Source organism: Salvelinus alpinus, chromosome 12 (genome assembly GCF_045679555.1).
Source record: "Salvelinus alpinus chromosome 12, SLU_Salpinus.1, whole genome shotgun sequence".
NCBI classification, from domain to species: Eukaryota; Metazoa; Chordata; class Actinopteri; order Salmoniformes; family Salmonidae; genus Salvelinus; species Salvelinus alpinus.
The window spans coordinates 41,694,861-41,719,096 of record NC_092097.1 but is presented as its reverse complement, the minus strand read 5'-3'; the positions used below and the strand labels follow the sequence as shown (position 1 = coordinate 41,719,096).

General features: G+C 44.4%; 1 protein-coding gene across 3 annotated transcripts in view; it reads right to left on the bottom strand.

Moving 5' to 3' along the window:
- The window catches only part of LOC139536154 (serine/threonine-protein kinase WNK2-like), a 77,334-nt gene that overhangs the window by 12,333 nt on the left and 40,765 nt on the right, over positions 1–24,236 (bottom strand). For all 3 annotated transcript variants that reach the window (XR_011667264.1, XR_011667265.1, XM_071336392.1), the window contains exons 11-15: positions 23,753–23,905; positions 20,187–20,504; positions 10,893–10,945; positions 2,102–2,264; positions 1,782–1,898 (exon numbers count right to left, since the gene is read on the bottom strand). Coding sequence is in view for 1 of the 3 variants with exons in the window: in XM_071336392.1 (XP_071192493.1) it covers positions 1,782–1,898; positions 2,102–2,264; positions 10,893–10,945; positions 20,187–20,504; positions 23,753–23,905 (804 nt within the window). In the remaining 2 variants the exon portion in view is untranslated. The remainder of the gene's footprint in view (positions 1–1,781; positions 1,899–2,101; positions 2,265–10,892; positions 10,946–20,186; positions 20,505–23,752; positions 23,906–24,236) is intronic.

Genomic DNA, 24,236 nt, shown 5'->3' with positions numbered 1-24,236 from the left:
GCAACACATCTGCCACGCTGATCCTCAACACTGGAGCTCCACAGGGGTGGTGCTCAGTCCCCTCCTGTACTTCCTGTTCACCCACGACTGCATGGCCAGGCATGACTCCAACACCATCATTAAGTTTGCAGACGACACAACAGTGGTAGGCCTGATCACAGACAACGACGAGACAGCCTATAGGGAGGAGGTCAGAGACCTGGCTGTGTGGTGCCAGAATAACAACCTATCCCTCAACGTAGCCAAGACTAAGGAGATGATTATGGACTACAGGAAAAGGAGGACCGAGCACGACCCCATTCTCATCGACGGGGCTGTAGTGGAGCAGGTTGAGAGCTTCAAGTTCCTCGGTGTTCACATCAACAACAAACTAGAATGGTCCAAACACACCAAGACAGTCGTGAAGAGGGCACGATAAAGCCTATTCCCCCTCAGGAAACTAAAAAGATTTGGCATGGGTCCTCAGATCCTCAAAAGGTTCTACAGCTGCAACATCGAGAGCATCCTGGCTGGTTGCATCACTGCCTGGTACGGCAATTGCTCGGCCTCTGACCGCAAGGCACTACAGAGGGTAGTGCGTACGGCCCAGTACATCACTGGGGCTAAGCTGCCTGCCATCCAGGACCACTACACCAGGCCAGAGGAAGGCCCTAAAAATTGTCAAAGACCCCAGCCACTCCAGTCATAGACTGTTCTATCTACTACCGCATGGCAAGCGGTACCGGAGTGCCAAGTCTAGGACAAAAAGGCTTCTCAACAGTTTTTACCCCCAAGCCATAAGACTCCTTAACAGGTAATCAAATGGCTACCCGGACTATTTGCATTGTGTACCCCCCCCAACCCCCTCAGACCCTCTTTTTATGCTGCTGCTACTCTCTCTTTCTCATATATGCATAGTCACTTTAAATATACATTCATGTACATACTACCTCAATTGGGCCGACCAACCAGTGCTCCCGCACATTGGCTAACCGGGCTATCTGCATTGTGTCCCGCCACCCACCAACCCCTCTTTTACGCTACTGCTACTCTCTGTTCATCATATATCCATAGTCACTTTAACCATATCTACATTACATTTAACATTTAAGTCATTTAGCAGACGCTCTTATCCAGAGCGACTTACAAATTGGTGCATTCACCTTATGATATCCAGTGGAACAACCACTTTACAATAGTGCATCTAACTCTTTTAAGGGGGGGGGGGGGGGGTTAGAAGGATTACTTTATCCTATCCTAGGTATTCCTTAAAGAGGTGGGGTTTCAGGTGTCTCCGGAAGGTGGTGATTGACTCCGCTGACCTGGCGTCGTGAGGGAGTTTGTTCCACCATTGGGGTGCCAGAGCAGCGAACAGTAAATGTACATGTACATACTACCTCAATCAGCCTGACTAACCGGTGTCTGTATGTAGCCTCGCTACTTGTATAGCCTCGCTACTGTATATAGCCTGTCTTTTTACTGTTGTTTTATTTCTTTACTTACCTATTGTTCACCTAACACCTTTTTTGCACTATTAGTTAGAGCCTGTAAGTAAGCATTACACTGTAAGGTCTACACATGTTGTATTCGGCACACGTGACAAATAAACGTTGATTTGGCTAAGGTGTATGTAAACTTCTGACTTCAACTGTATATGTTTTTGATACCTAAAGGCCTAAAGTCCAAATCAAATAGCTAAATTATTCATGATATGACCATCTTAAAACAATTCCATATGTTAGCTTAGTAGAACCCAACACCCATTTGGGATGCAGACAGGTCTGCCAAGGTCATGACCTCACCATGTAAATAGCGATTTCTTCTGGAGCATCTCCGTCCAGGTCAAACTTGAAGGTTACCATTTTGTGGTTGTGGGTCTCCAGCTGGCACTCCACCATCTTATCGCCTGTGTTGCTCACCTGAGGGAGAAGGATAAATAACTTTTAATGTGCAAGTACGAATATGCATATACTTTGAATATAGCAATATATGAATATACAGTATAAATGGTCATTTCTGTTTTAAACTTTATCCTTTGGACTTACTGAATAGTTTATGAATGGCAAAAACCTTGACCATTGGTCAGTTCGGAGAGGTGGGTAGTCAGGACTGACGGACTTACATTGAGCATGCTCAGTTTGGGCTTGTTGGTCTTCTCTTGGCGTGAGCGCGTGCGGGTCGACTTGCGGTGGTGTTTCCGGGGCTTCCCGTCCCCCTTCCCGCTGCTGGCCGAGCCATCGTAGCCATCACTCATCTCCTTACCCGACGCCACATCTGAGTTGAAGCTAAAGGTAGGGATATGAAGGAGGTAAAGAACACTTTTAACCTCTACAGGATCGGTCCCCCCCCCCCTCCCTGTGGGATGGTTGAGCTAACGTAGGCTAATGTGATTAGCATGAGGTTGTAAGAAACAAAAAGAATTCCCAGGACATAGACATATCTGATATGGGCAGAAAGCTTACATTCTTGTTAGTCTAACTGAACTGTCCAATTTACAGTAGCTATTACAGTGAAAGAATACCATGCTATTGTTTGAGGAGAGTGCACAATTACAAACTTGAAAATGTATGAATTAACCAATTAGGCACATTTGGCCAGTCTTGATACAACATTTTGAACATATATGCAACGGTTTATTGGATCAGTCTAAAACGTTGCACATACACTGCTGCCATCTAGTGGCCAACGTCTAAATTGTGCCTGGGCTGGCATAATACATCAAGGACTTTCTCTTGCATTTCAAAGATGGTACAAAAAAAATACAAAAAAACAAAAAACATATATTTGTATTATCTTTTATCAGATCTATTGTGTTATATTCTCCTACATTAATTTCAAATTTTCACAAACTTCAAAGTGTTTCCTTTCAAATGGTATCAAGAATAGGCATATCTTTGCTTCAGGTCCTGAGGTTCATGCAGTTACATTTGGGTATGTCATTTTAGGCGAACATTTAAAAAAAGGCTTGGATCCTCACATTCTCTTCTTCTCGTTCATCTCTCCTGTCTCTCTCTCGTCTCTCTCTCTCCTCTTTGTCTAACTGTCTCTCTCTCTCCTGTCTCTCTCTCTCTCTGTCACTCTCTTTCTGCTTTTGGCAGAGAGAAAGAACACTCAAAGAACACTTTTAACACTCTTTCCTCTGTCTATTTCTCTCTCTCTTTCTGCTTGTGGCACAGAGATAGAGATCTTATGTGTTGCCACTCACTAAGATAGCACTCTGGTGTAGTCACTGGGTTGGAAGGTTAACATTTCAGTAAGAAAACATTCATAGTAAAATAGTAAATAATGGCTACATCTGTCAAGAGGAGTAAAACAAGGTTGTCCACCATCGGCATATCTATTTATTATTTCCATCGAAACGTTAGCTGTTAAAATTAGATCCAACAATAATATTAAGGGATTAGAAATCCATGGCTTAAAAACAAAGGTGTCATTGTACGCTGATGATTCATGTTTTCTTTTAAAACCACAATTAGAATCCCTCCGCAGCCTCATAGAAGATCTATATACTTTTGCTAACTTCTCTGGATTAAAACCAAATTATGATGAGTGTACTATATTTCGTATTGGATCACAAAAAAATTATATTTTTACATGACCGTGTAGTTTAACAATAAAATGGTCTGACAGGGATGTGGACATACTCGGTATACAAATCCCGAAAGAAAGAAATTATCTCACTCCAATAAATTTGTATAGAAAGTTAGCAAAAATAGATAAGATCTTGCTACCATGGAAAGGAAAATACCTGTCTATTTGTGGAAAAATCTCCCTGATTAACTTTAGTCATATCACAGTTTACCTATTTGCTTATGGTTTTGCCTACACCTAGTGACGTGCTTTTTAAATTATATGAACCAAAAATATTCAATTTTATTTGGAATGGCGAGCCAGACAAAATTAAAAGGCCTATTTATATAGCGAATATGAATTCGGAGGGCAGAAACTATTAAATATTAAAGCACTAGTCCTCTCACTAAAGGCATCAGTCATACAAAATTATACTTAAATCCGAAATGGTTCTCTAGTAAATTGGTAAGAATGTCTCACCCCATGTTCAAGAATGGCCTTTTTCACTTTATTCAGATTACAACTGCTCACTTTCAGTTATTTGAAAATGAAATAATCTCCGAAATAATATTATTTTTTAAACAAGACTTAGAAAGTTGGTTGCAATTTCAGTTTAATCCACCTGAAAAAACAGAACAAATAATACAACAAATGCATAGTCACTTTAACTATACATTCATGTACATATTACCTCAATTGGGCCGACCAACCAGTGCTCCCGCACATTGGCTAACCGGGCTAACTGCATTGTGTCCCGCCACCCACCACCCGCCAACCCCTCTTTTACGCTAATGCTACTCCCTGTTCATCATATATCCATAGTCACTTTAACCATATCTACATGTACATACTACCTCAATCAGCCTGACTAACCGGTGTCTGTATGTAGCCTCGCTACTTGTATAGCCTCGCTACTGTATATAGCCTGTCTTTTTACTGTTGTTTTATTTCTTTACTTATCTATTGTTCACCTAACACCTTTTTTGCACTATTGGTTAGAGCCTGTAAGTAAGCATAACACTGTAAAGTCTACACATGTTGTATTCGGCACACGTGACAAGTACACTTTGATTTGATATTGTGGTCAAACTCAGTTATACTAATTGATTAGAAAAAAATATTTTTCGATAACATTAAAAAAAATAGGTAATTTTTGTAAATGATATCATAAATAGGACTGGTGGAGTTATGTCACACATGCAGCAAACACAGACAAATGGAAATGTCTGCTCTACCCAAAATTACAACCAACTAATTGCAGCATTACCACAAAAATGGAAGAGGCAAGTAGAAGGGGGAAAAAGTAAGGAACTTGTCTGTTGGCCCTGCATTAAATACCAAAAATGGTTAAAGAAAAACTGTGATAAATAAAAACCAATTTCATTTAAGGACCAAAAAATTGACAGCTGTGCCATATAAATTGCAAAATAGTTGGGAAGAGATTTCGATGTACCGATTCCATGACACATGGTTTATGAATTGACACGCAAAACAACGCCGGATTCAAAGCTTCAGATTTTTCCATTTAAATTATTATACAAAATTCTTGCAACCAATAGAATGTTATACACTGCTCAAAAAAATAAAGGGAACACTTAAACAACACAATGTAACTCCAAGTCAATCACACTTCTGTGAAATCAAACTGTCCACTTAGGAAGCAACACTGATTGACAATAAATTTCACATGCTGTTGTGCAAATGGAATAGACAAAAGGTGGAAATTATAGGCAATTAGCAGGACACCCCCAATAAAGGAGTGATTCTGCAGGTGGTGACCACAGACCACTTCTCAGTTCCTATGCTTCCATGCTTATGTTTTGGTCACTTTTGAATGCTGGCGGTGCTCTCACTCTAGTGGTAGCATGAGACGGAGTCTACAACCCACACAAGTGGCTCAGGTAGTGCAGCTCATCCAGGATGGCACATCAATGCGAGCTGTGGCAAGAAGGTTTGCTGTGTCTGTCAGCGTAGTGTCCAGAGCATGGAGGCGCTACCAGGAGACAGGCCAGTACATCAGGAGACATGGAGGAGGCCGTAGGAGGGCAACAACCCAGTAGCAGGACCGCTACCTCCGCCTTTGTGCAAGGAGGAGCACTGCCAGAGCCCTGCAAAATGACCTCCAGCAGGCCACAAATGTGCATGTGTCAGCATATGGTCTCACAAGGGCTCTGAGGATCTCATCTCGGTACCTAATGGCAGTCAGGCTACCTCTGGCGAGCACATGGAGGGCTGTGCGGCCCCACAAAGAAATGCCACCCCACACCATGACTGACCCACCGCCAAACCGGTCATGCTGGAGGATGTTGCAGGCAGCAGAATGTTCTCCACGGCGTCTCCAGACTCTGTCACTTCTGTCACGTGCTCAGTGTGAACCTGCACATTTGTGGCCTGCTGGAGGTTCTTTTGCAGGGCTCTGGCAGTGCTCCTCCTTGCACAAAGGCGGAGGTAGCGGTCCTGCTGCTGGGTTGTTGCCCTCCTACGGCCTCCTCCACGTCTCCTGATGTACTGGCCTGTCTCCTGGTAGCGCCTCCATGCTCTGGACACTACGCTGACAGACACAGCAAACCTTCTTGCCACAGCTCGCATTGATGTGCCATCCTGGATGAGTTGCACTACCTGAGCCACTTGTGTGGGTTGTAGACTCCGTCTCATGCTACCACTAGAGTGAGAGCACCGCCAGCATTCAAAAGTGACCAAAACATCCGCCAGGAAGCATAGGAACTGAGAAGTGGTCTGTGGTCACCACCTGCAGAATCACTCCTTTATTGCCAATTGCCTATAATTTCCACCTTTTGTCTATTCCATTTGCACAACAGCATGTGAAATTTATTGTCAATTAGTGTTGCTTCCTAAGTGGACAGTTTGATTTCACAGAAGTGTGATTGACTTGGAGTTACATTGTGTTGTTTAAGTGTTCCCTTTATTTTTTTGAGCAGTGTATATATGGGGGATACAATCTTCCCAGCTCTACAGATTTTGCTGCGAGGAGGCAGAGTCATTAGATCATTTATTTTGGTACTTTCCATATGTAGCTAGTTTTTGGTCACAGGTCCAGGAATGGCTGAAGAATTGGTACATTTACCTAGAACTAACGCTGCAGATAGCAATACTGGGTGATTTGAAAAGTCATAGTCAATCAGTAATATAATAATTATTTTAGCAAAAAATGTTATCTTTAATTTCCAATCTGTAGAAGCTATGAGAATAGAAAGGTTCAGTACTTTTGTGAAGCATCACAGCACAGTTGAAAAATATATGGCAAATAGAAATCCAAAATGGATGGTGTTAAGAGATAGATGGGAGGGGTTGAATGGAGTGGAAGGGTGGGACTAATAACAACAAGATAAACATTGAAAAACATACAGGGTTTGTAAAATGTATATAGGTTCAGAAATGTTGTGAAATAGCACAGTTACAAATAGAAATCAAACTGGATGCACATCAGAAATAGAGGAAGGACTAAAAACAAACAAAATATAACTATTGTTGTGAAATAGATTGTGTCTGTAAAATGTGTATAATATGTATAAACTGAAGGTAGAAGCCTAAGTGTTATTGTTTATTAGTTTACTCAATTTGGGGAAGGGGTGGTAGGGTTTGAGGGAAATAATAAAGGTTAAAAAATAAATAAATATGTATGTATGTAAATATGTGTATATGTATGAATGTTTATATATACGTATGTATGTATGAATGTTTATATATACAAATATATTATTCAATAACAGACTATATAAAATACAGTTGAAGTCGGAAGTTTACATACACTTAGGTTGGAGTCATTAAAACTACTTTTTCAACCACTCCACAAATTTCTTGTTAACAAACTATAGTTTTGGCAAATCGGTTAGGACATCTACTTTGTGCATGACACAAGTCATTTTTCCAACAATTGTTTACAGACAGATTATTTCACTTATAATTCACTGTATCACAATTCCAGTGGGTCAGAAGTTTACATACACTAAGTTGACTGTGCCTTTAAACAGCTTGAAAAATTCCAGAAAAATGATGACATGGCTTTAGAAGCTTCTGATGAGGCTAATTGACATCATTTGTGTCAATTGGAGGTGTACCTGTGGATGTATTTCTCTACCTACCTTCAAACTCAGTGCCTCTTTGCTTGACATCGTGGGAAAATCAAAAGATATCAGCCAAGACCTCAGAAAAAAAAATTGTAGACCTCCACAAGTCTGGTTCATCCTTGGAAGCAATTTCCAAATGACTGAAGATACCACGTTCATCTGTACAAACAATAGTACGCAAGTATAAACACCATGGGACCACGCAGCCGTCATACTGCTCAGGAAGGAGACGCGTTCTGTTTCCTAGAGAAACAGGTACAAAAGTATCTATATCCACAGTAAAACGAGTCCTATATCGACATAACCTGAAAGGCCGCTCAGCAAGGAAGAAGCAACTGCTCCAAAACCGCCATAAAAAAGCCAGACTATGGTTTCCAACTTCACATGGGGACAAAGATCGTACTTTTTGGAGAAATGTCCTCTGGTCTAATGAAACAAAAATAGAACTGTTTGGCCATAATGACCATTGTTATGTTTGGAGGAAAAAGAGGGAGGCTTGCAAGCCGAAGAACACCATCCCAACCGTGAAGCACGGGGGTGGCAGCATCATGTTGTGGGGGTGCTTTGCTGCAGGTGCAATGCTACCAAATACTAATTGAGTGTATGTAAACTTCTGACCCACTGGGAATGTGATTGTCAGGTTTTGGCCAGGACTGTTCTGGTTTTTTGTCACTAGATGTCCCCATTGCACCTTTTTTGTACCTTTTGTTTTTCCCTTGCTCTATTATTGTTTGCACCTGTATGTCGTTCCCTTGTTAGTATTTAATCCCTGTGTGTTCCTTAGTTCCTTGCTCAGTGTTTGTATGTTAGCACCCAGCCCCAGCCCAAGCCTTGTTGTGAACATATATTTTTCTCTTGTTGGATTTTCCAGAGGTTCTCTGGTTTTGTTCTTTTGTATTTTGGATTAGTCTTTTAGGTTTGTTTTTTCCCTTGCTGTTTTTACCACTTTGTGGATTTTCTTTGTATTTTGGAAGTTATCTTTTTTTTATTAAACCACCATCTCTAGTACTGCTGTGTCTGCCTCATCTTCTGGGTTCTGCCGATTTAGTGACTGTTTCTAGCACCGGGTCCTGACAGTGATGAAATAAAAGCTGAAGTAAATCATTCTCTCTACTATTATTCTGACATTTCACATTCTTAAAATAAAGTGGTGATCCTAACTGACCTAAGACAGGGAATTTTACTAGGATTAAATGTCAGGAATTGTGAAAAACTGAGTATTTGGCTAAGGTGTATGTAAACTTCCGACTTCAACTGTATATATATATATATTACGGTGGGGAGAACAAGTATTTGATACACTGCCGATTTTGCAGGTTTTCCTACTTACAAAGCATGTAGAGGTCTGTAATTTTTATCATAGGTACACTTCAACTATGAGAGACGGAATCTAAAACAAAAATCCAGAAAATCACATTGTATGATTTTTAAGTAATTAATTTGCATTTTATTGCATGACATAAGTATTTGATACATCAGAAAAGCAGAACTTAATATTTGGTACAGAAACCTTTGTTTGCAATTACAGAGATCATACGTTTCCTGTAGTTCTTGACTAGGTTTGCACACACTGCAGCAGGGATTTTGGCCCACTCCTCCCTACAGATCTTCTCCAGATCCTTCAGGTTTCGGGGCTGTCGCTGGGCAATACGGACTTTCAGCTCCCTCCAAAGATTTTCTATTGGGTTCAGGTCTGGAGACTGGCTAGGCCACTCCAGGACCTTGAGATGCTTCTTACGGAGCCACTCCTTAGTTGCCATGGCTGTGTGCTTCGTGTCGTTGTCATGCTGGAAGACCCAGCCACGACCCATCTTCAATGCTCTTACTGAGGGAAGGAGGTTGTTGGCCAAGATCTCGCGATACATGGCCCCATCCATCCTCCCCTCAATACGGTGCAGTCGTCCTGTCCCCTTTGCAGAAAAGCATCCCCAAAGAATGATGTTTCCACCTCCATGCTTCACGGTTGGGATGGTGTTCTTGGGGTTGTACTCATACTTCTTCTTCCTCCAAACACGGCGAGTGGAGTTAGACCAAAAAGCTCTATTTTTGTCTCATCAGACCACATGACCTTCTCCCATTCCTCCTCTGGATCATCCAGATGGTCATTGGCAAACTTCAGACAGGCCTGGACATGCACTGGCTTAAGCAGGGGGACCTTGCGTGCGCTGCAGGATTTTAATCCATGACGGCGTAGTGTGTTACTAATGGTTTTCTTTGAGACTGTGGTCCCAGCTCTCTTCAGGTCATTGACCAGGTCCTGCCGTGTAGTTCTGGGCTGATCCCTCACCTTCCTCATGATCATTGATGCCCCACGAGGTGAAATCTTGCATGGAGCCCCAGACCGAGGGTGATTGACCGTCATCTTGAACTTCTTCCATTTTCTAATAATTGCGCCAACAGTTGTTTCCTTCTCACCAAGCTGCTTGCCTATTGTCCTGTAGCCCATCCCAGCCTTGTGCAGGTCTACAATTTTATCCCTGATGTCCTTACACAGCTCTCTGGTCTTGGCCATTGTGGAGAGGTTGGAATCTGTTTGATTGAGTGTGTGGACAGGTGTCTTTTATACAGGTAACGAGTTCAAACAGGTGCAGTTAATACAGGTAATGAGTGGAGAACAGGAGGGCTTCTTAAAGAAAAACTAACAGGTCTGTGAGAGCCGGAATTCTTACTGGTTGGTAGGTGATCAAATACTTATGTCATGCAATAAAATGCAAATTAATTATTTAAAAATCATACAATGTGATTTTCTGGATTTTTGTTTTAGATTCCGTCTCTCACAGTTGAAGTGTACCTATGATAAAAATTACAGACCTCTACATGCTTTGTAAGTAGGAAAACCTGCAAAATCGGCAGTGTATCAAATACTTGTTCTCCCCACTGTATATAGGTATGTATGTATGTGTATGTATGTATGTATATGGATATATATATTTACCCCCAAAATATATGGGGGATTGGAAATGATGCAGACAATTACATTGATGGAAGCAACATTAATACGCAATATTAATTCTGATCCACCCCTTAAAAAATATATAATAATAATAAAAATAAAACATTCAGGATTGATACAAAATAAAATATTCAGGTTTGACAGGGCAAGGTGTCCATTGTCCCACAGAGTAGTGTTCTAGGTTTATTATTCACAGAGAGTCAGGGTCACTCTCATTGTACCCACTACAGCCCCTGTACTGTACATTTGGGAAAAACATCTTAACGACACTCTAGTCAAGGTCAGAAGGTATGGCCACACACCTGTCATAGCCTGCATAACTGTGAAACGCCATGGGTTTCTCTTGCACTGGCTCCTGAGGGAAAGACAATGGGGTTGTTGGATTCACAAAACATGTCATATGGGGTAGAGTATGCCTGTGTCCCAAATGGCACCCTATTCCTTCCTATATAGTGCACTACTTTTGACCAGCGCCCATAGGGCACTATGTAGTGAATAGGGGGCCATTTGGGACATAACCTACATTTACAATATGAGTAGTGCATAGCCAACACACAAGATAAGTGTTCCCTGATACAGTGGGGCAAAAAAGTATTTAGTCAGCCACCAATTGTGCAAGTTCTCCCACTTAAAAAGATGAGAGAGGCCTGTAATTTTCATCATAGGTACACTTCAACTATGACAGACAAAATTAGAAGAAAAAAATCCAGAAAATCACATTGTAGGATTTTTTATGAATTTATTTGCAAATTATGGTGGAAAATAAGTATTTGGTCACCTACAAACAAGCAAGATTTCTGGCTCTCACAGACCTGTAACTTCTTCTTTAAGAGGCTCCTCTGTCCTCCACTCGTTACCTGTATTAATGGCACCTGTTTGAACTTGTTATCAGTATAAAAGACACCTGTCCACAACCTCAAACAGTCACACTCCAAACTCCACTATGGCCAAGACCAAAGAGCTGTCAAAGGACACCAGAAACAAAATTGTAGACCTGCACCAGGCTGGGAAGACTGAATCTGCAATAGGTAAGCAGCTTGGTTTGAAGAAATCAACTGTGGGAGCAATTATTAGGAAATGGAAGACATACAAGACCACTGATAATCTCCCTCGATCTGGGGCTCCACGCAAGATCTCACCCCGTGGGGTCAAAATGATCACAAGAACGGTGAGCAAAAATCCCAGAACCACACGAGGGGACCTAGTGAATGACCTGCAGAGAGCTGGGACCAAAGTAACAAAGCCTACCATCAGTAACACACTACGCCACCAGGGACTCAAATCCTGCAGTGCCAGACGTGTCCCCCTGCTTAAGCCAGTACATGTCCAGGCCCGTCTGAAGTTTGCTAGAGAGCATTTGGATGATCCAGAAGAAGATTGGGAGAATGTCATATGGTCAGATGAAACCAAAATATAACTTTTTGGTAAAAACTCAACTCGTCGTGTTTGGAGGACAAAGAACGCTGAGTTGCATCCAAAGAACACCATACCTACTGTGAAGCATGAGGGTGGAAACATCATGCTTTGGGGCTGTTTTTCTGCAAAGGGACCAGGACGACTGATCCGTGTAAAGGAAAGAATGAATGGGGCCATGTATCGTGAGATTTTGAGTGAAAACCTCCTTCCATCAGCAAGAGCATTGAAGATGAAACGTGGCTGGGTCTTTCAGCATGACAATGATCCCAAACACACCGCCCGGGCAACGAAGGAGTGGCTTCGTAAGAAGCATTTCAAGGTCCTGGAGTGGCCTAGCCAGTCTCCAGATCTCAACCCCATAGAAAATCTTTGGAGGGAGTTGAAAGTCCGTGTTGCCCAGCAACAGCCCCAAAACATCACTGCTCTAGAGGAGATCTGCATGGAGGAATGGGCCAAAATATCAGCAACAGCAAACATTTGACCTCTGTCATTGCCAACAAAGGGTATATAACAAAGTATTGAGATAAACTTTTGTTATTGACCAAATACTTATTTTCCACCATAATTTGCAAATAAATTCATAAAAAATCCTACAATGTGATTTTCTGGATTTTTTTTCTCATTTTGTCTGTCATAGTTGAAGTGTACCTATGATGAAAATTACAGGCCTCTCTCATCTTTTTAAGTGGGAGAACTTGCACAATTGGTGGCTGACTAAATACTTTTTTGCCCCACTGTACATGTAGGATTAGTGTTCACAGTATGTGCTGTGCAGTGTGTGTGAGCTGAGTAAGAATTGTGTCTGTGATGTGCTGTAGGATACTGTAGGGAACTATAGGGAACTGTTGGGTAGGGAACTGTAGGGTAGGGAACTGTAGGGAACTGTAGGGTAGGGAACAGTAGGGGTAGGGAACTGTACGGTAGGTAACTGTAGTGTAGGGAACAGTAGGGTAGGGAACTGTAGGGAACTGTACGGTAGGGAACAGTAGGGTAGGGAACTGTAGGGAACTGTAGGGTAGGGAACTGTAGGGGACTGTAGGGTACTGTAGGGTAGGGAACTGTAGGGTAGGGAACTGTAGGTAACTGTAGGTTACTGTAGGGAACTGTGGGGTACTGTAGGGAACTGTATGTAACTGTAGGGTACTGTAGGGAACTGTAGGGTAGGGAACTGTAGGGTACTGTAGGGTAGGGAACTGTAGGGTACTGTAGGGAACTATAGGGAACTGTAGGGTATGGGAACTGTAGGGAACTATAGGGAACTGTAGGGTAGGGAACTGTAGGGGACTGTAGGGTACTGTAGGGAACTGTAGGTAACTGTAGGGTACTGTAGGGTAGGGAACTGTAGGGTAGGGAACTATAGGGAACTCTAGGGTACTGTAGGGTAGGGAACTGTAGGGAACTATAGGGAACTGTAGGGCAGGGAACTGTAGGGTACTGTATGGGACTGTAGGTAACTGTAGGGTACTGTACGGTACTGTAGGGAACTGTAGGGTACTGTAGGATAGGGAACTGTAGGGAACTGTGGGGTAGGGAACTGTAGGGTACTGTAGGGAACTATAGGGAACTGTAGGGTAGGGAACTGTAGGGTACTGTAGGGAACTGTAGGGTAGGGAATTGTAGGGTACTGTAGGGAACTGTAGGGTATGGAACTGTAGGGTAGGGAACTGTAGGGTACTGTAGGGTATTGTAGGGAACTGTAGGGTAGGGGACTGTACGGAACTTTAGGGTACTGTAGGTAACTTTAGGGTACTGTAGGGTAGGGACCTGTAGAGAACTGAAGGGTACTGTAGGATAGGGAACTGTAGGGTAGGGACTGTAGGGTATTGTAGGGAACTGTAGGGTAGGGGACTGTAGGGAATTGTTGGGTACTGTAGGGAACTGTAGGGTACTGTAGGTAATGTTAGGGAACTGTAGGGTACTGTAGGAAACTGTAGGGTAGGGACCTGTACGGAACTGTAGGGTACTGTAGGTAACTTTAGGGTGCTGTAGGGTAGGGACCTGTAGAGAACTGAAGGGAACTGTAGGGTAGGGAACTGTAGGGTACTGTAGGGGACTGTAGGGTAGGGAATTGTAGGGTACTGTAGGGAACTGTAGGGTAGGGAACTGTAGGGTAGGGAACTGTAGGGGACTGTAGGGTAGGGTACTGTAGAGTACTGTAGGAAACTGTAGGGTAAGGGAACTGTAGAGAGTGGAAGGTAACTGTATGGAACTGTAGGGTAGGGTCTGTAGAGAACTGAAGGGAACTGTAGGGTACTGTAGGGTACTGTAGGGTAGGGAACTGTAGGGGGCTGTAGGGTACTGTCGGGTACTGTAGGGTACTGTAGGGAACTGTAGGGTAGGAAACTGTAGGGGACTGTATGGTACTGTAGGGTAGGGAACTGTAGGGTACTGTAGGGAACTGTAGGGTACTGTAGGTAACTGTAGGGTACTGTAGGTAACGTTAGGGAGCTGTAGGGAACTATAGGGAACTGTAGGGTAGGGAACTGTAGGGTACTGTAGGGAACTGTAGGGAACTGTAAGGAACTGTAGGGTAGGGAACTGTAGGGAACTGTAGGGTAGGGAACTGTAGGGAACTATAGGGAACTACAGTGGGGAGAACAAGTATTTGATACACTGCCGATTTTGCAGGTTTTCCTACTTACAAAGTATGTAGAGGTCAACAAACAAAAATCCAGAAAATCACATTGTATGATTTTTAAGTAATTAATTTGCATTTTATTGCATGACATAAATATTTGATACATCAGAAAAGCAGAACTTAATATTTGGTACAGAAAACTTTGTTTGCAATTACAGAGATCATACGTTTCCTGTAGTTCTTGACCAGGTTTGCACACACTGCAGCAGGGATTTTGGCCCACTCCTCCATACAGACCTTCTCCAGATCCTTCAGGTTTCGGGGCTGTCGCTGGGCAATAAGGACTTTCAGCTCCCTCCAAAGATGTTCTATTGGGTTCAGGTCTGGAGACTGGCTAGGCCACTCCAGGACCTTGAGATGCTTCTTACGGAGCCACTCCTTAGTTGCCCTGGCTGTGTGTTTCGGGTCGTTGTCATGCTGGAAGACCCAGCCACGACCCATCTTCAATGCTCTTACTGAGGGAAAGAGGTTGTTGGCCAAGATCTCGCGATACATGGCCCCATCCATCCTCCCCTCAATACGGTGCAGTCCTCCTGTCCCCTTTGCAGAAAAGCATCCCCAAAGAATGATGTTTCCACCTCCATGCTTCACGGTTGGGATGGTGTTCTTGGGGTTGTACTCATCCTTCTTCTTCCTCCAAACACGGCGAGTGGAGTTTAGAGCAAAAAGCTCTATTTTTGTCTCATCAGACCACATGACCTTCTCCCATTCCTCCTCTGGATCATCCAGATGGTCATTGGCAAACTTCAGACGGGCCTTGACATGCGCTGGCTTGAGCAGGGGGACCTTGCGTGCGCTGCAGGATTTTAATCCATGACGGCGTAGTGTGTTACTAATGGTTTTCTTTGAGACTGTGGTCCCAGCTCTCTTCAGGTCATTGACCAGGTCCTGCCGTGTAGTTCTGGGCTGATCCCTTACCTTCCTCATGATCATTGATGCCCCACGAGGTGAGATCTTGCATGGAGCCCCAGACCGAGGATGATTGACCGTCATCTTGAAATTCTTACATTTTCTAATAATTGTGCCAACAGTTGTTGCCTTCTCACCAAGCTGCTTGCCTATTGTCCTGTAGCCCATCCCAGCCTTGTGCAGGTCTACAATTTTATCCCTGATGTCCTTACACAGCTCTCTGGTCTTGGCCATTGTGGAGAGGTTGGAGTCTGTTTGATTGAGTGTGTGGACAGGTGTCTTTTATACAGGTAACGAGTTCAAACAGGTGCAGTTAATACAGGTAATGAGTGGAGAACAGAAGGGCTTCTTAAAGAAAAACGAACAGGTCTGTGAGAGCCGGAATTCTTACTGGTTGGTAGGTGATCAAATACTTATGTCATGCAATAAAATGCAAATTAATTACTTAAAAATCATACAATGTAATTTTCTGGATTTTTGTTTTAGATTCCGTCTCTCACAGTTGAAGTGTACCTATGATAAAAATTACAGACCTCTACATGCTTTGTAAGTAGGAAAACCTGCAAAATCGGCAGTGTATCAAATACTTGTTCTCCCCACTGTATAGGGTAGGGAACTGTAGGGAACTGTAGGGTAGGGAACTGTAGGAAACTGTAGGGTAGGGTACTGTAGGGTAGAAAACTGTAGGGTACTGTAGGGAACTGTAGGGTATTGTAGGGAACTGTAGGGTAGGGAACTGTAGGGAACAGTAGGGAACTGTAGGGTACTGTAGGTAACGTTAGGGTACTGTAGGGAACTGTAGGGAACTGTAGGGTAGGTAACTGTAGGTAACTTTAGGGTACATAAGGGTAGAGAACTGTACGGAACTGTAGGTAACTTTAGGGTACTGTAGGGTAGGGAACTGTAGAGAACTGAAGGGAACTGTAGGGTAGGGAACTGTAGAGAACTGAAGGGAACTGTACGGTACTGTAGGGTACTGTAGGGAACTGTAGGGTAGGTAACTGTAGGTAACTTTAGGGTACTGTAGGGAACTGTACGGAACTGTAGGGTACTGTAGCTAACTTTAGGGTACTGTAGGGTAGGGAACTGTAGAGAACTGAAGGGAACTGTAGGGTAGGGAACTGTAGAGAACTGAAGGGAACTGTACGGTACTGTAGGGAACTGTAGGGTAGGTAACTGTAGGTAACTTTAGGGTACATAAGGGTAGAGAACTGTACGGAACTGTAGGGTACTGTAGGTAACTTTAGGGTACTGTAGGGTAGGGAACTGTAGAGAACTGAAGGGAACTGTAGGGTAGGGACCTGTAGAGAACTGAAGGGAACTGTAGGGTACTGTAGGGAACTGTAGGGTAGGTAACTGTAGGTAACTTTAGGGTACTGTAGGGTAGGGAACTGTACGGAACTGTAGGGTACTGTAGGTAACTTTAGGGTACTGTAGGGTAGGGAACTGTAGAGAACTGAAGGGAACTGTAGGGTAGGGGACTGTAGGGTAGGGAACTGTAGGGTAGGGAACTGTAGAGAACTGAAGGGAACTGTAGGGAACTGTAGGGTAGGGAACTGTAGGGGACTGTAGGGTAGGGAACTGTAGGGGACTGTAGGGTACTGTAGGTAACTGTTGGGTACTGTAGGGAACTGTAGAGAACTGTAGGGAACTGTAGGGAAGTGTAGGGAACTGTAGGGTAGGGGACTGTAGGGTAGGGAACTGTAGGGTAGGGAACTGTAGAGAACTGAAGGGAACTGTAGGGAACTGTAGGGTAGGGAACTGTAGGGGACTGTAGGGTAGGGAACTGTAGGGGACTGTAGGGTACTGTAGGTAACTGTTGGGTACTGTAGGGAACTGTAGGGTACTGTAGGGTAGGGAACTGTAGAGAACTGTCGGGAACTGTAGGGTAGGGGACTGTTTTATTTTATTTCACCGTTATTTTACCAGGTAAGTTGACTGAGAACACGTTCTCATTTGCAGCAACGACCTGGGGAATAGTTACAGGGGAGAGGAGGGGGATGAATGAGCCAATTATAAACTGGGGATTATTAGGTGACCATGATGGTTTGAGGGCCAGATTGGGAATTTAGCCAGGACACCGGGGTTAACACCCCTACTCTTACGATAAGTGCCATGGGATCTTTAATGACCTCAGAGAGTCAGGACACCCGTTTAACGTCCCATCCGAAAGACGGCACCCTACACAGGGCAGTGTCCCCAATCACTGCCCTGGGGCATTGGGATATTTTTTAGACCAGAGGAAAGAGTGCCTCCTACTGGCCCTCCAACACCACTTCCAGCAGCATCTGGTCTCCCATCCAGGGACTGACCAGGACCGACCCTGCTTAGCTTCAGAAGCAAGCCAACAGTGGTATGCAGGGTGGTAGGGTACTGTAGGGAACAGTAGGGAACTGTAGGGAACTGTAGGGTAGGGAACTGTAGGGAACTGTAGGGAACTGTAGGGGACTATAGGGTAGGGACCTGTAGGGTACTGTAGGGAACTGTAGGGTAGTGAACTGTAGAGAACTGAAGGGAACTGTAGGGGACTGTAGGGTAGGGAACTGTAGGGAACTGTAGGGTAGGGAACTGTAGGGGACTGTAGGGTAGGAAACTGTAGGGAACTGTAGGGAACTGTAGGGGACTGTAGGGTAAGGAACTGTAGGGTAGGGAACTGTAGGGGACTGTAGGGTACTGTACGTAACTGTAGCGTAGGGAACTGTAGAGAACTGAAGGGAACTGTAGGGTAGGGAACTGTAGAGAACTGAAGGGAACTGTAGGGTAGGGAACTGTAGAGAACTGAAGGGAACTGTACGGTACTGTAGGGAACTGTAGGGTACTGTAGGGTAGGGAACTGTAGGGTAGGGATCTGTAGGGGACTGTAGGGAACAGTAGGGTACTGTAGGGAACTGTAGGGTAGGGAACTGTAGAGGACTGAAGGATACTGTAGGTAACTGTTGGGTACTGTAGGGAAGGTAACTGTAGGCGACTGTAGGGTACTGTAGGTAACTGTAGGGTAGGGAACTGTAGAGAACTGAAGGGAACTGTAGGGTACTGTAGGTAACTGTAGGGTAGGGAACTGTAGAGAACTGAAGGGAACTGTAGGGTACTGTAGGGAACTGTAGGGTACTGTAGGGTAGGGTACTGTAGGGAACTGTAGGGGAATGTAGGGTACTGTAGGTAACTGTTGGGTACTGTAGGGAACTGTTGGGTAGGGAACTGTAGGGGACTGTAGGGTACTGTACGTAACTGTAGGGAACTGTAGCGTAGGGAACTGTAGAGAACTGAAGGGAACTGTAGGGTACTGTAGGGAACTGTAGGGTACTGTAGGGTACTGTAGGGAACTGTAGGGTACTGTAGGGTACTGTAGGGAACTGTAGGGTACTGTAGGGTAGGGAACTGTAGAGGACTGAAGGATACTGTAGGTAACTGTTGGGTACTGTAGGGAAGGTAACTGTAGGGTACTGTAGGTAACTGTAGGGTAGGGAACTGTAGAGAACTGAAGGGAACTGTAGGGTACTGTAGGTAACTGTAGGGTACTGTAGGGTAGGGTACTGTAGGGAACTGTAGGGGACTGTAGGGTACTGTAGGTAACTGTTGGGTACTGTAGGGAACTGTAGAGAACTGAAGGGAACTGTAGGGTACTGTAGGGAACTGTAGGGTAGGGTACTGTAGGGAACTGTAGGGGACTGTAGGGTACTGTAGGTAACTGTTGGGTACTGTAGGGAACTGTAGCGTACTGTAGGGTAGGGAACTGTAGAGAACTGTAGGGAACTGTAGGGAACTGTAGGGTAGGGGACTGTAGGGTAGGGAACTGTAGGGTAGGGAACTGTAGAGAACTGAAGGGAACTGTAGGGTACTGTAGGTAACTGTAGGGTACTGTAGGGAACTGTAGGGTAGGGGACTGTAGGGTACTGTAGGGAACAGTAGGGAACTGTAGGGAACTGTAGGGTAGGGGACTGTAGGGGACTGTAGGGTAGGGACCTGTAGGGTGCTGTAGGGAACTGTAGGGTAGTGAACTGTAGAGAACTGAAGGGAACTGTAGGGGACTGTAGGGTAGGGAACTGTAGGGAACTGTAGGGTAGGGAACTGTAGGGGACTGTAGGGTAGGGAACTGTAGGGAACTGTAGGGTAGGGAACTGTAGGGGACTGTAGGGTACTGTACGTAACTGTAGGTAACTGTAGCGTAGGGAACTGTAGAGAACTGTAGGATACTGTAGAGAACTGTAGGGTACTGTAGGGTAGGGAACTGTAGAGAACTGAAGGGAACTGTAGGGGACTGTAGGGTAGGGAACTGTAGGGTAGGGAACTGTAGAGAACTGAAGGGAACTGTAGGGAACTGTAGGGTAGGGAACTGTAGGGGACTGTAGGGTACTGTAGGTAACTGTTGGGTACTGTAGGGAAGGGAACTGTAGGGGACTGTAGGGTACTGTAGGGTACTGTAGGTAACTGTAGGGAACTGTAGGTTAGGGAACTGTAGAGAACTGAAGGGAACTGTAGGATACTGTAGGGTACTGTCGGGTACTGTAGGGAACTGTAGGGTACTGTACGGTAGGGAACTGTAGGGGACTGTAGGGTACTGTAGGGTACTGTAGGGAACTGTAGGGTAGGGAACTGTAGGGTACTGTAGGGAACTGTCTGTGTAGCTACCTACCTCTTGACGTGCCTCAGGTTGGGAAACGGTAGATATGGACGCAGTGTCCAGGTTCTGCTGAGTCGTGGGCAGGCTGGCACCTTTCTGGGTGCCAGCCTGCTGCAAGGCTACAGCCAGAGCCGAGGCCGGAGCCAGGGGTGGGGCCGGGGCTGGGCTCTCAGGGAGTGTCTGATCAGACCCGGCTGCAGCAGCAGGGTCGGGGTCAACCACATTCCCCTTCCAAGGAGGGGACAGGACGGCAGGCTGGACGGGGTGGAGCGGGGCCAGTGCTGACACCGGAGCCTCTCCCTGGGGGTCCTGAGGGGTACCAGTCTGGATCTGGAGGGAGGAATAACTTAGGTATTACAGAACCTATTACAGAACCTTTTTTACCACTGCTGCTAACACTGTACAACCCATAGAAATAGACAGCCAGGTCACCTGTGATACAAGTCAGTTTTCGGAACCGGCCACTAGAGGCAACAGTAAGCGCTAGGGTTTTGCTAGGGTGTTGTGGAAAGGGATGGTGGATAGGCATATGCATCTGCCTCTGATTCCAAAGGTTGCAAGTTTGAATCCAGCGATAGAAAGTAGTTTTAAGATTTTTGTTTTAAGCCTATCCCAAACCTTAAACCTTACCTTAACCATTAGAGGTATGCCTAACCTTAAGATTTCGGAGTTAATGCCTAAACTTAACCTTAAACACTTCAAAATTTGACGTTGCAACAAATTCGAAATTTGACATTTGAGAAATATTGATGAACGTCTAATTCAGATATGAGACTGTGAGTGCTAGTTGGAAATAGAAGGAATGGAACGGGCTTCCCCATTCAAGTCAATGATGGCATAATGGGTGGACTGGCGGCCATCGGGAGCATACCCATAGGAGCGAAGCAGGAATTAAAAGCAGGAAGTAAAAGCAGGAAGTCTACCCATAAATCTTTGCTGTGATTTGTTGAATCAACTCAACTGACATTACAAAAAAACATTCCATTGCATGAGTTCCCTTGAGATTGCCAGTCAAATTGCCAGGGTTAGATGTTCCAATTCTATTTCTATGGTACAACCTACTAGTTCATCCAAATGTGTGTTCTGAACTGTGCTACTGTCCATGTCTTACTGTCCACATCCCAACATAAAGTAAAAATGTAAAGCCAACATATTTGGAAGGTTTAGTAAACCCAGTTTACGTAATGCATTTGGGAGGTTTGCTGTGTTTCAGGCATCATAGTAAGATACAGTTGTAAATTCCTGTACCTTTCCACAGATTACCAGAAACCCTGGTTAGACGATTCTGAATGTCCTTACTCCTTCTCACCTAATTCCGGGAATCTTCCAAACTGGATTTCAGGAAAACTAGGTAATTTGGGGGAAATTACCAGATTTTTACAACCCTACAGTGAGCACTAATTATAATATTCACATCGAGAGGTTGCTCTGCCACGTGTTTCTCAGGGAGGTGGGCAAGGGGAGCGGTAGGGTTTACATCGGAGAGGGGCAGGTGGTAAGAGGGTAGGAGAGGGGGGAGGTCTTGCTGAGGGGTGGCAGGATAGACCTACTGATGCCAGGGCTGCTGTCGGGGCATCCTAGGGGGCAAGGTCATGGTAAGCAGGGGGACGGGTACTGCAATGCCTAACGTCTGCTGGGGTGGTTGGGCCAGGGACACTGGGGTCTGGGAGATGCCAACGGTGGTTAGGGAGGGCACAGTAGAGTAACAGGGGCTGGGGGGACCAGGTACAGGGAGGGCAATCCTGGGGGGGTAGACAGGGCACAGAGGAGCCGGGGAGTAGGGGACGGACTCGCATCCGCCTGGTGTCCCCACCATGGCAGGGTAAGGCAAGGAGGGAAACTATGGAATAAAAAAAGTGAAATAAACATAATGAAAACGTAATAAACACACAGCTTTAATCTCTCTGTTGTCCACAGGCATCAATTTAGATTAGTAGTGAAACAAACCCTGATCTTAATTCATTAATTAAAGGCCCAATCCATACATTCTGTGTCCCCAGTGACAACAATATAAAGTACAAACACAATCAACCTGAAACAAAAACAAACAAACAAAACAAGATGTTTGATTTTCACCATGGAGTGGAGCCTGTTCCTTTTCTTCATTGGCTTTGCAGTACGTGTGCACTCACAAAGACATTCCCTCGCTGTCAGTCCTCCAGGGCACTTTTTGACCAGAATTCTTACATGTTACTCTCATTACTTATTACTTGCGAATGGATTATGCATTTACAGTTATGATCAAATCTATATGATATACAGTTGAAGTCGGAAGTTTACATACACCTTAGACAAATACATTTAAACTCATTTTTCACGTTTAATCCTAGTAAAAATTCCCTGTCTTAAGTCAGTTAGGATCACCACTTTATTTTAAGAATGTGAAATGTCAGAAAAATTGTAGAGAGAATGATTTATTTCAGCTTTCATTTCTTTCATCACATTCCCAGTGGGTCAGAAGTTTACATACACTCAATTAGTATTTGGTAGCATTGCCTTTAAATTGTTTAACTTGAGTCAAAAGTTTCTGGTAGCCTTCCACAAGCTTCCACAATAAGTTGGGTGAATTTTGGCCCATTCCTCCTGACAGAGCTGGTCTAACTGAGTCAGGTTTGTAGGCCTCCTTGCTCGCACACACTTTTTCAGTTCTGCCCACAAATTTTCTATAGGATTGAGGTCAGGGCTTTGTGATGGCCACTCCAATACCTTTGTTGTCCTTAAGCCATTTTGCCACACCTTTGGAAGTATGCTTGGGGTCATTGTCCATTTGGAAGACCCATTTGCGACCAAGCTTTAACTTCCTGACTGATGTCTTGAGATGTTGCTTCAATATATCCACATAATTTTCCTGCCTCATGATGCCATCTATTTTGTGACGTGCACCAGTCCCTCCTGCAGAAAAGCACCCCCACAACATGATTTGCACTTTTTGCACCAAAGTACGTTCATCTCTAGGAGACAGAACGCGTCTCCTTCCTGAGCGGTATGACGGCTACGTAGTCCCATGTACTTGCGTACTATTGTTTGTTCAGATGAACGTGGTACCTTCAGGCGTTTGGAAATTGCTTCCAAGGATGAACCAGACTTGTGGAGGTTTTTTCTGAGGACTTGGCTGATTTATTTTGATTTTCCCATGATCTCAAGCAAAGAGGCACTGAGTTTTAAGGTAGGCCTTGAAATACATCCACAGGTACACCTCCAATTGACTCAAATTATGTCAATTAGCCTATCAGAAGCTTCTAAAGCCATGACATCATTTTCTGGAATTTTCCAAGCTGTTTAAAGGCACAGTCAACTTAGTGTATGTAAACTTCTGACCCACTGGAATTGTGACACAGTGAATTATAAGTGAAATAATCTGTCTGTAAACAATTGTTGGAAAAATGACTTGTGTCATGCACAAAGTAGATGTCCAAACCGACTTGCCAAAACTATAGTTTGTTAACAAGAAATTTGTGGAGTGGTTGAAAAACGAGTTTTAATGACTCCAACCTAAGTGTATGTAAACTTCCGATTTCAACTGTATCTGTGTTGCTTGAGCGTCATGAGTCTGTCAAGCGAGACCATCTACTACCCACCTGTGTCTTGATCTGTAGTGGCTGGAGAGGGGGTGTGGCCTGAGCAGGCTGCTGTAGAGGGGGAGGAGCACTGCTGTCCAGGGAGGCAGCTGATTGGACAAGACTGGTGGTGATGTCAGAGCACTGCTCAGGTAGAGGCTGACTGGTAGACAACTGTAGTATGAGAGAGAGAGATAGAGAGAGAGCGAGAGAGAGAGAGAGGGAGAAATGGGGGAGAGAGGATAGAGGAGAGGGGAAAGAGAGACAGACAGGCAGGGTGAGTAAACGTCATGACAAAGTTAATTGAACATCTATATCTGTCCTGTTCCACAAACATAATCTATTGCCTCAAACACTCTGCCTGTCCTGTCACCAAGTCTGGTTGGCAAACAGCCGTATCTGTCTGTTTGTCTGTCTGACTGGTACACGTACCACACATACTCTGTCATCAGGTGTGGTTGGCCACAAACACATATGCACATACACACACCCAGAAACACACACA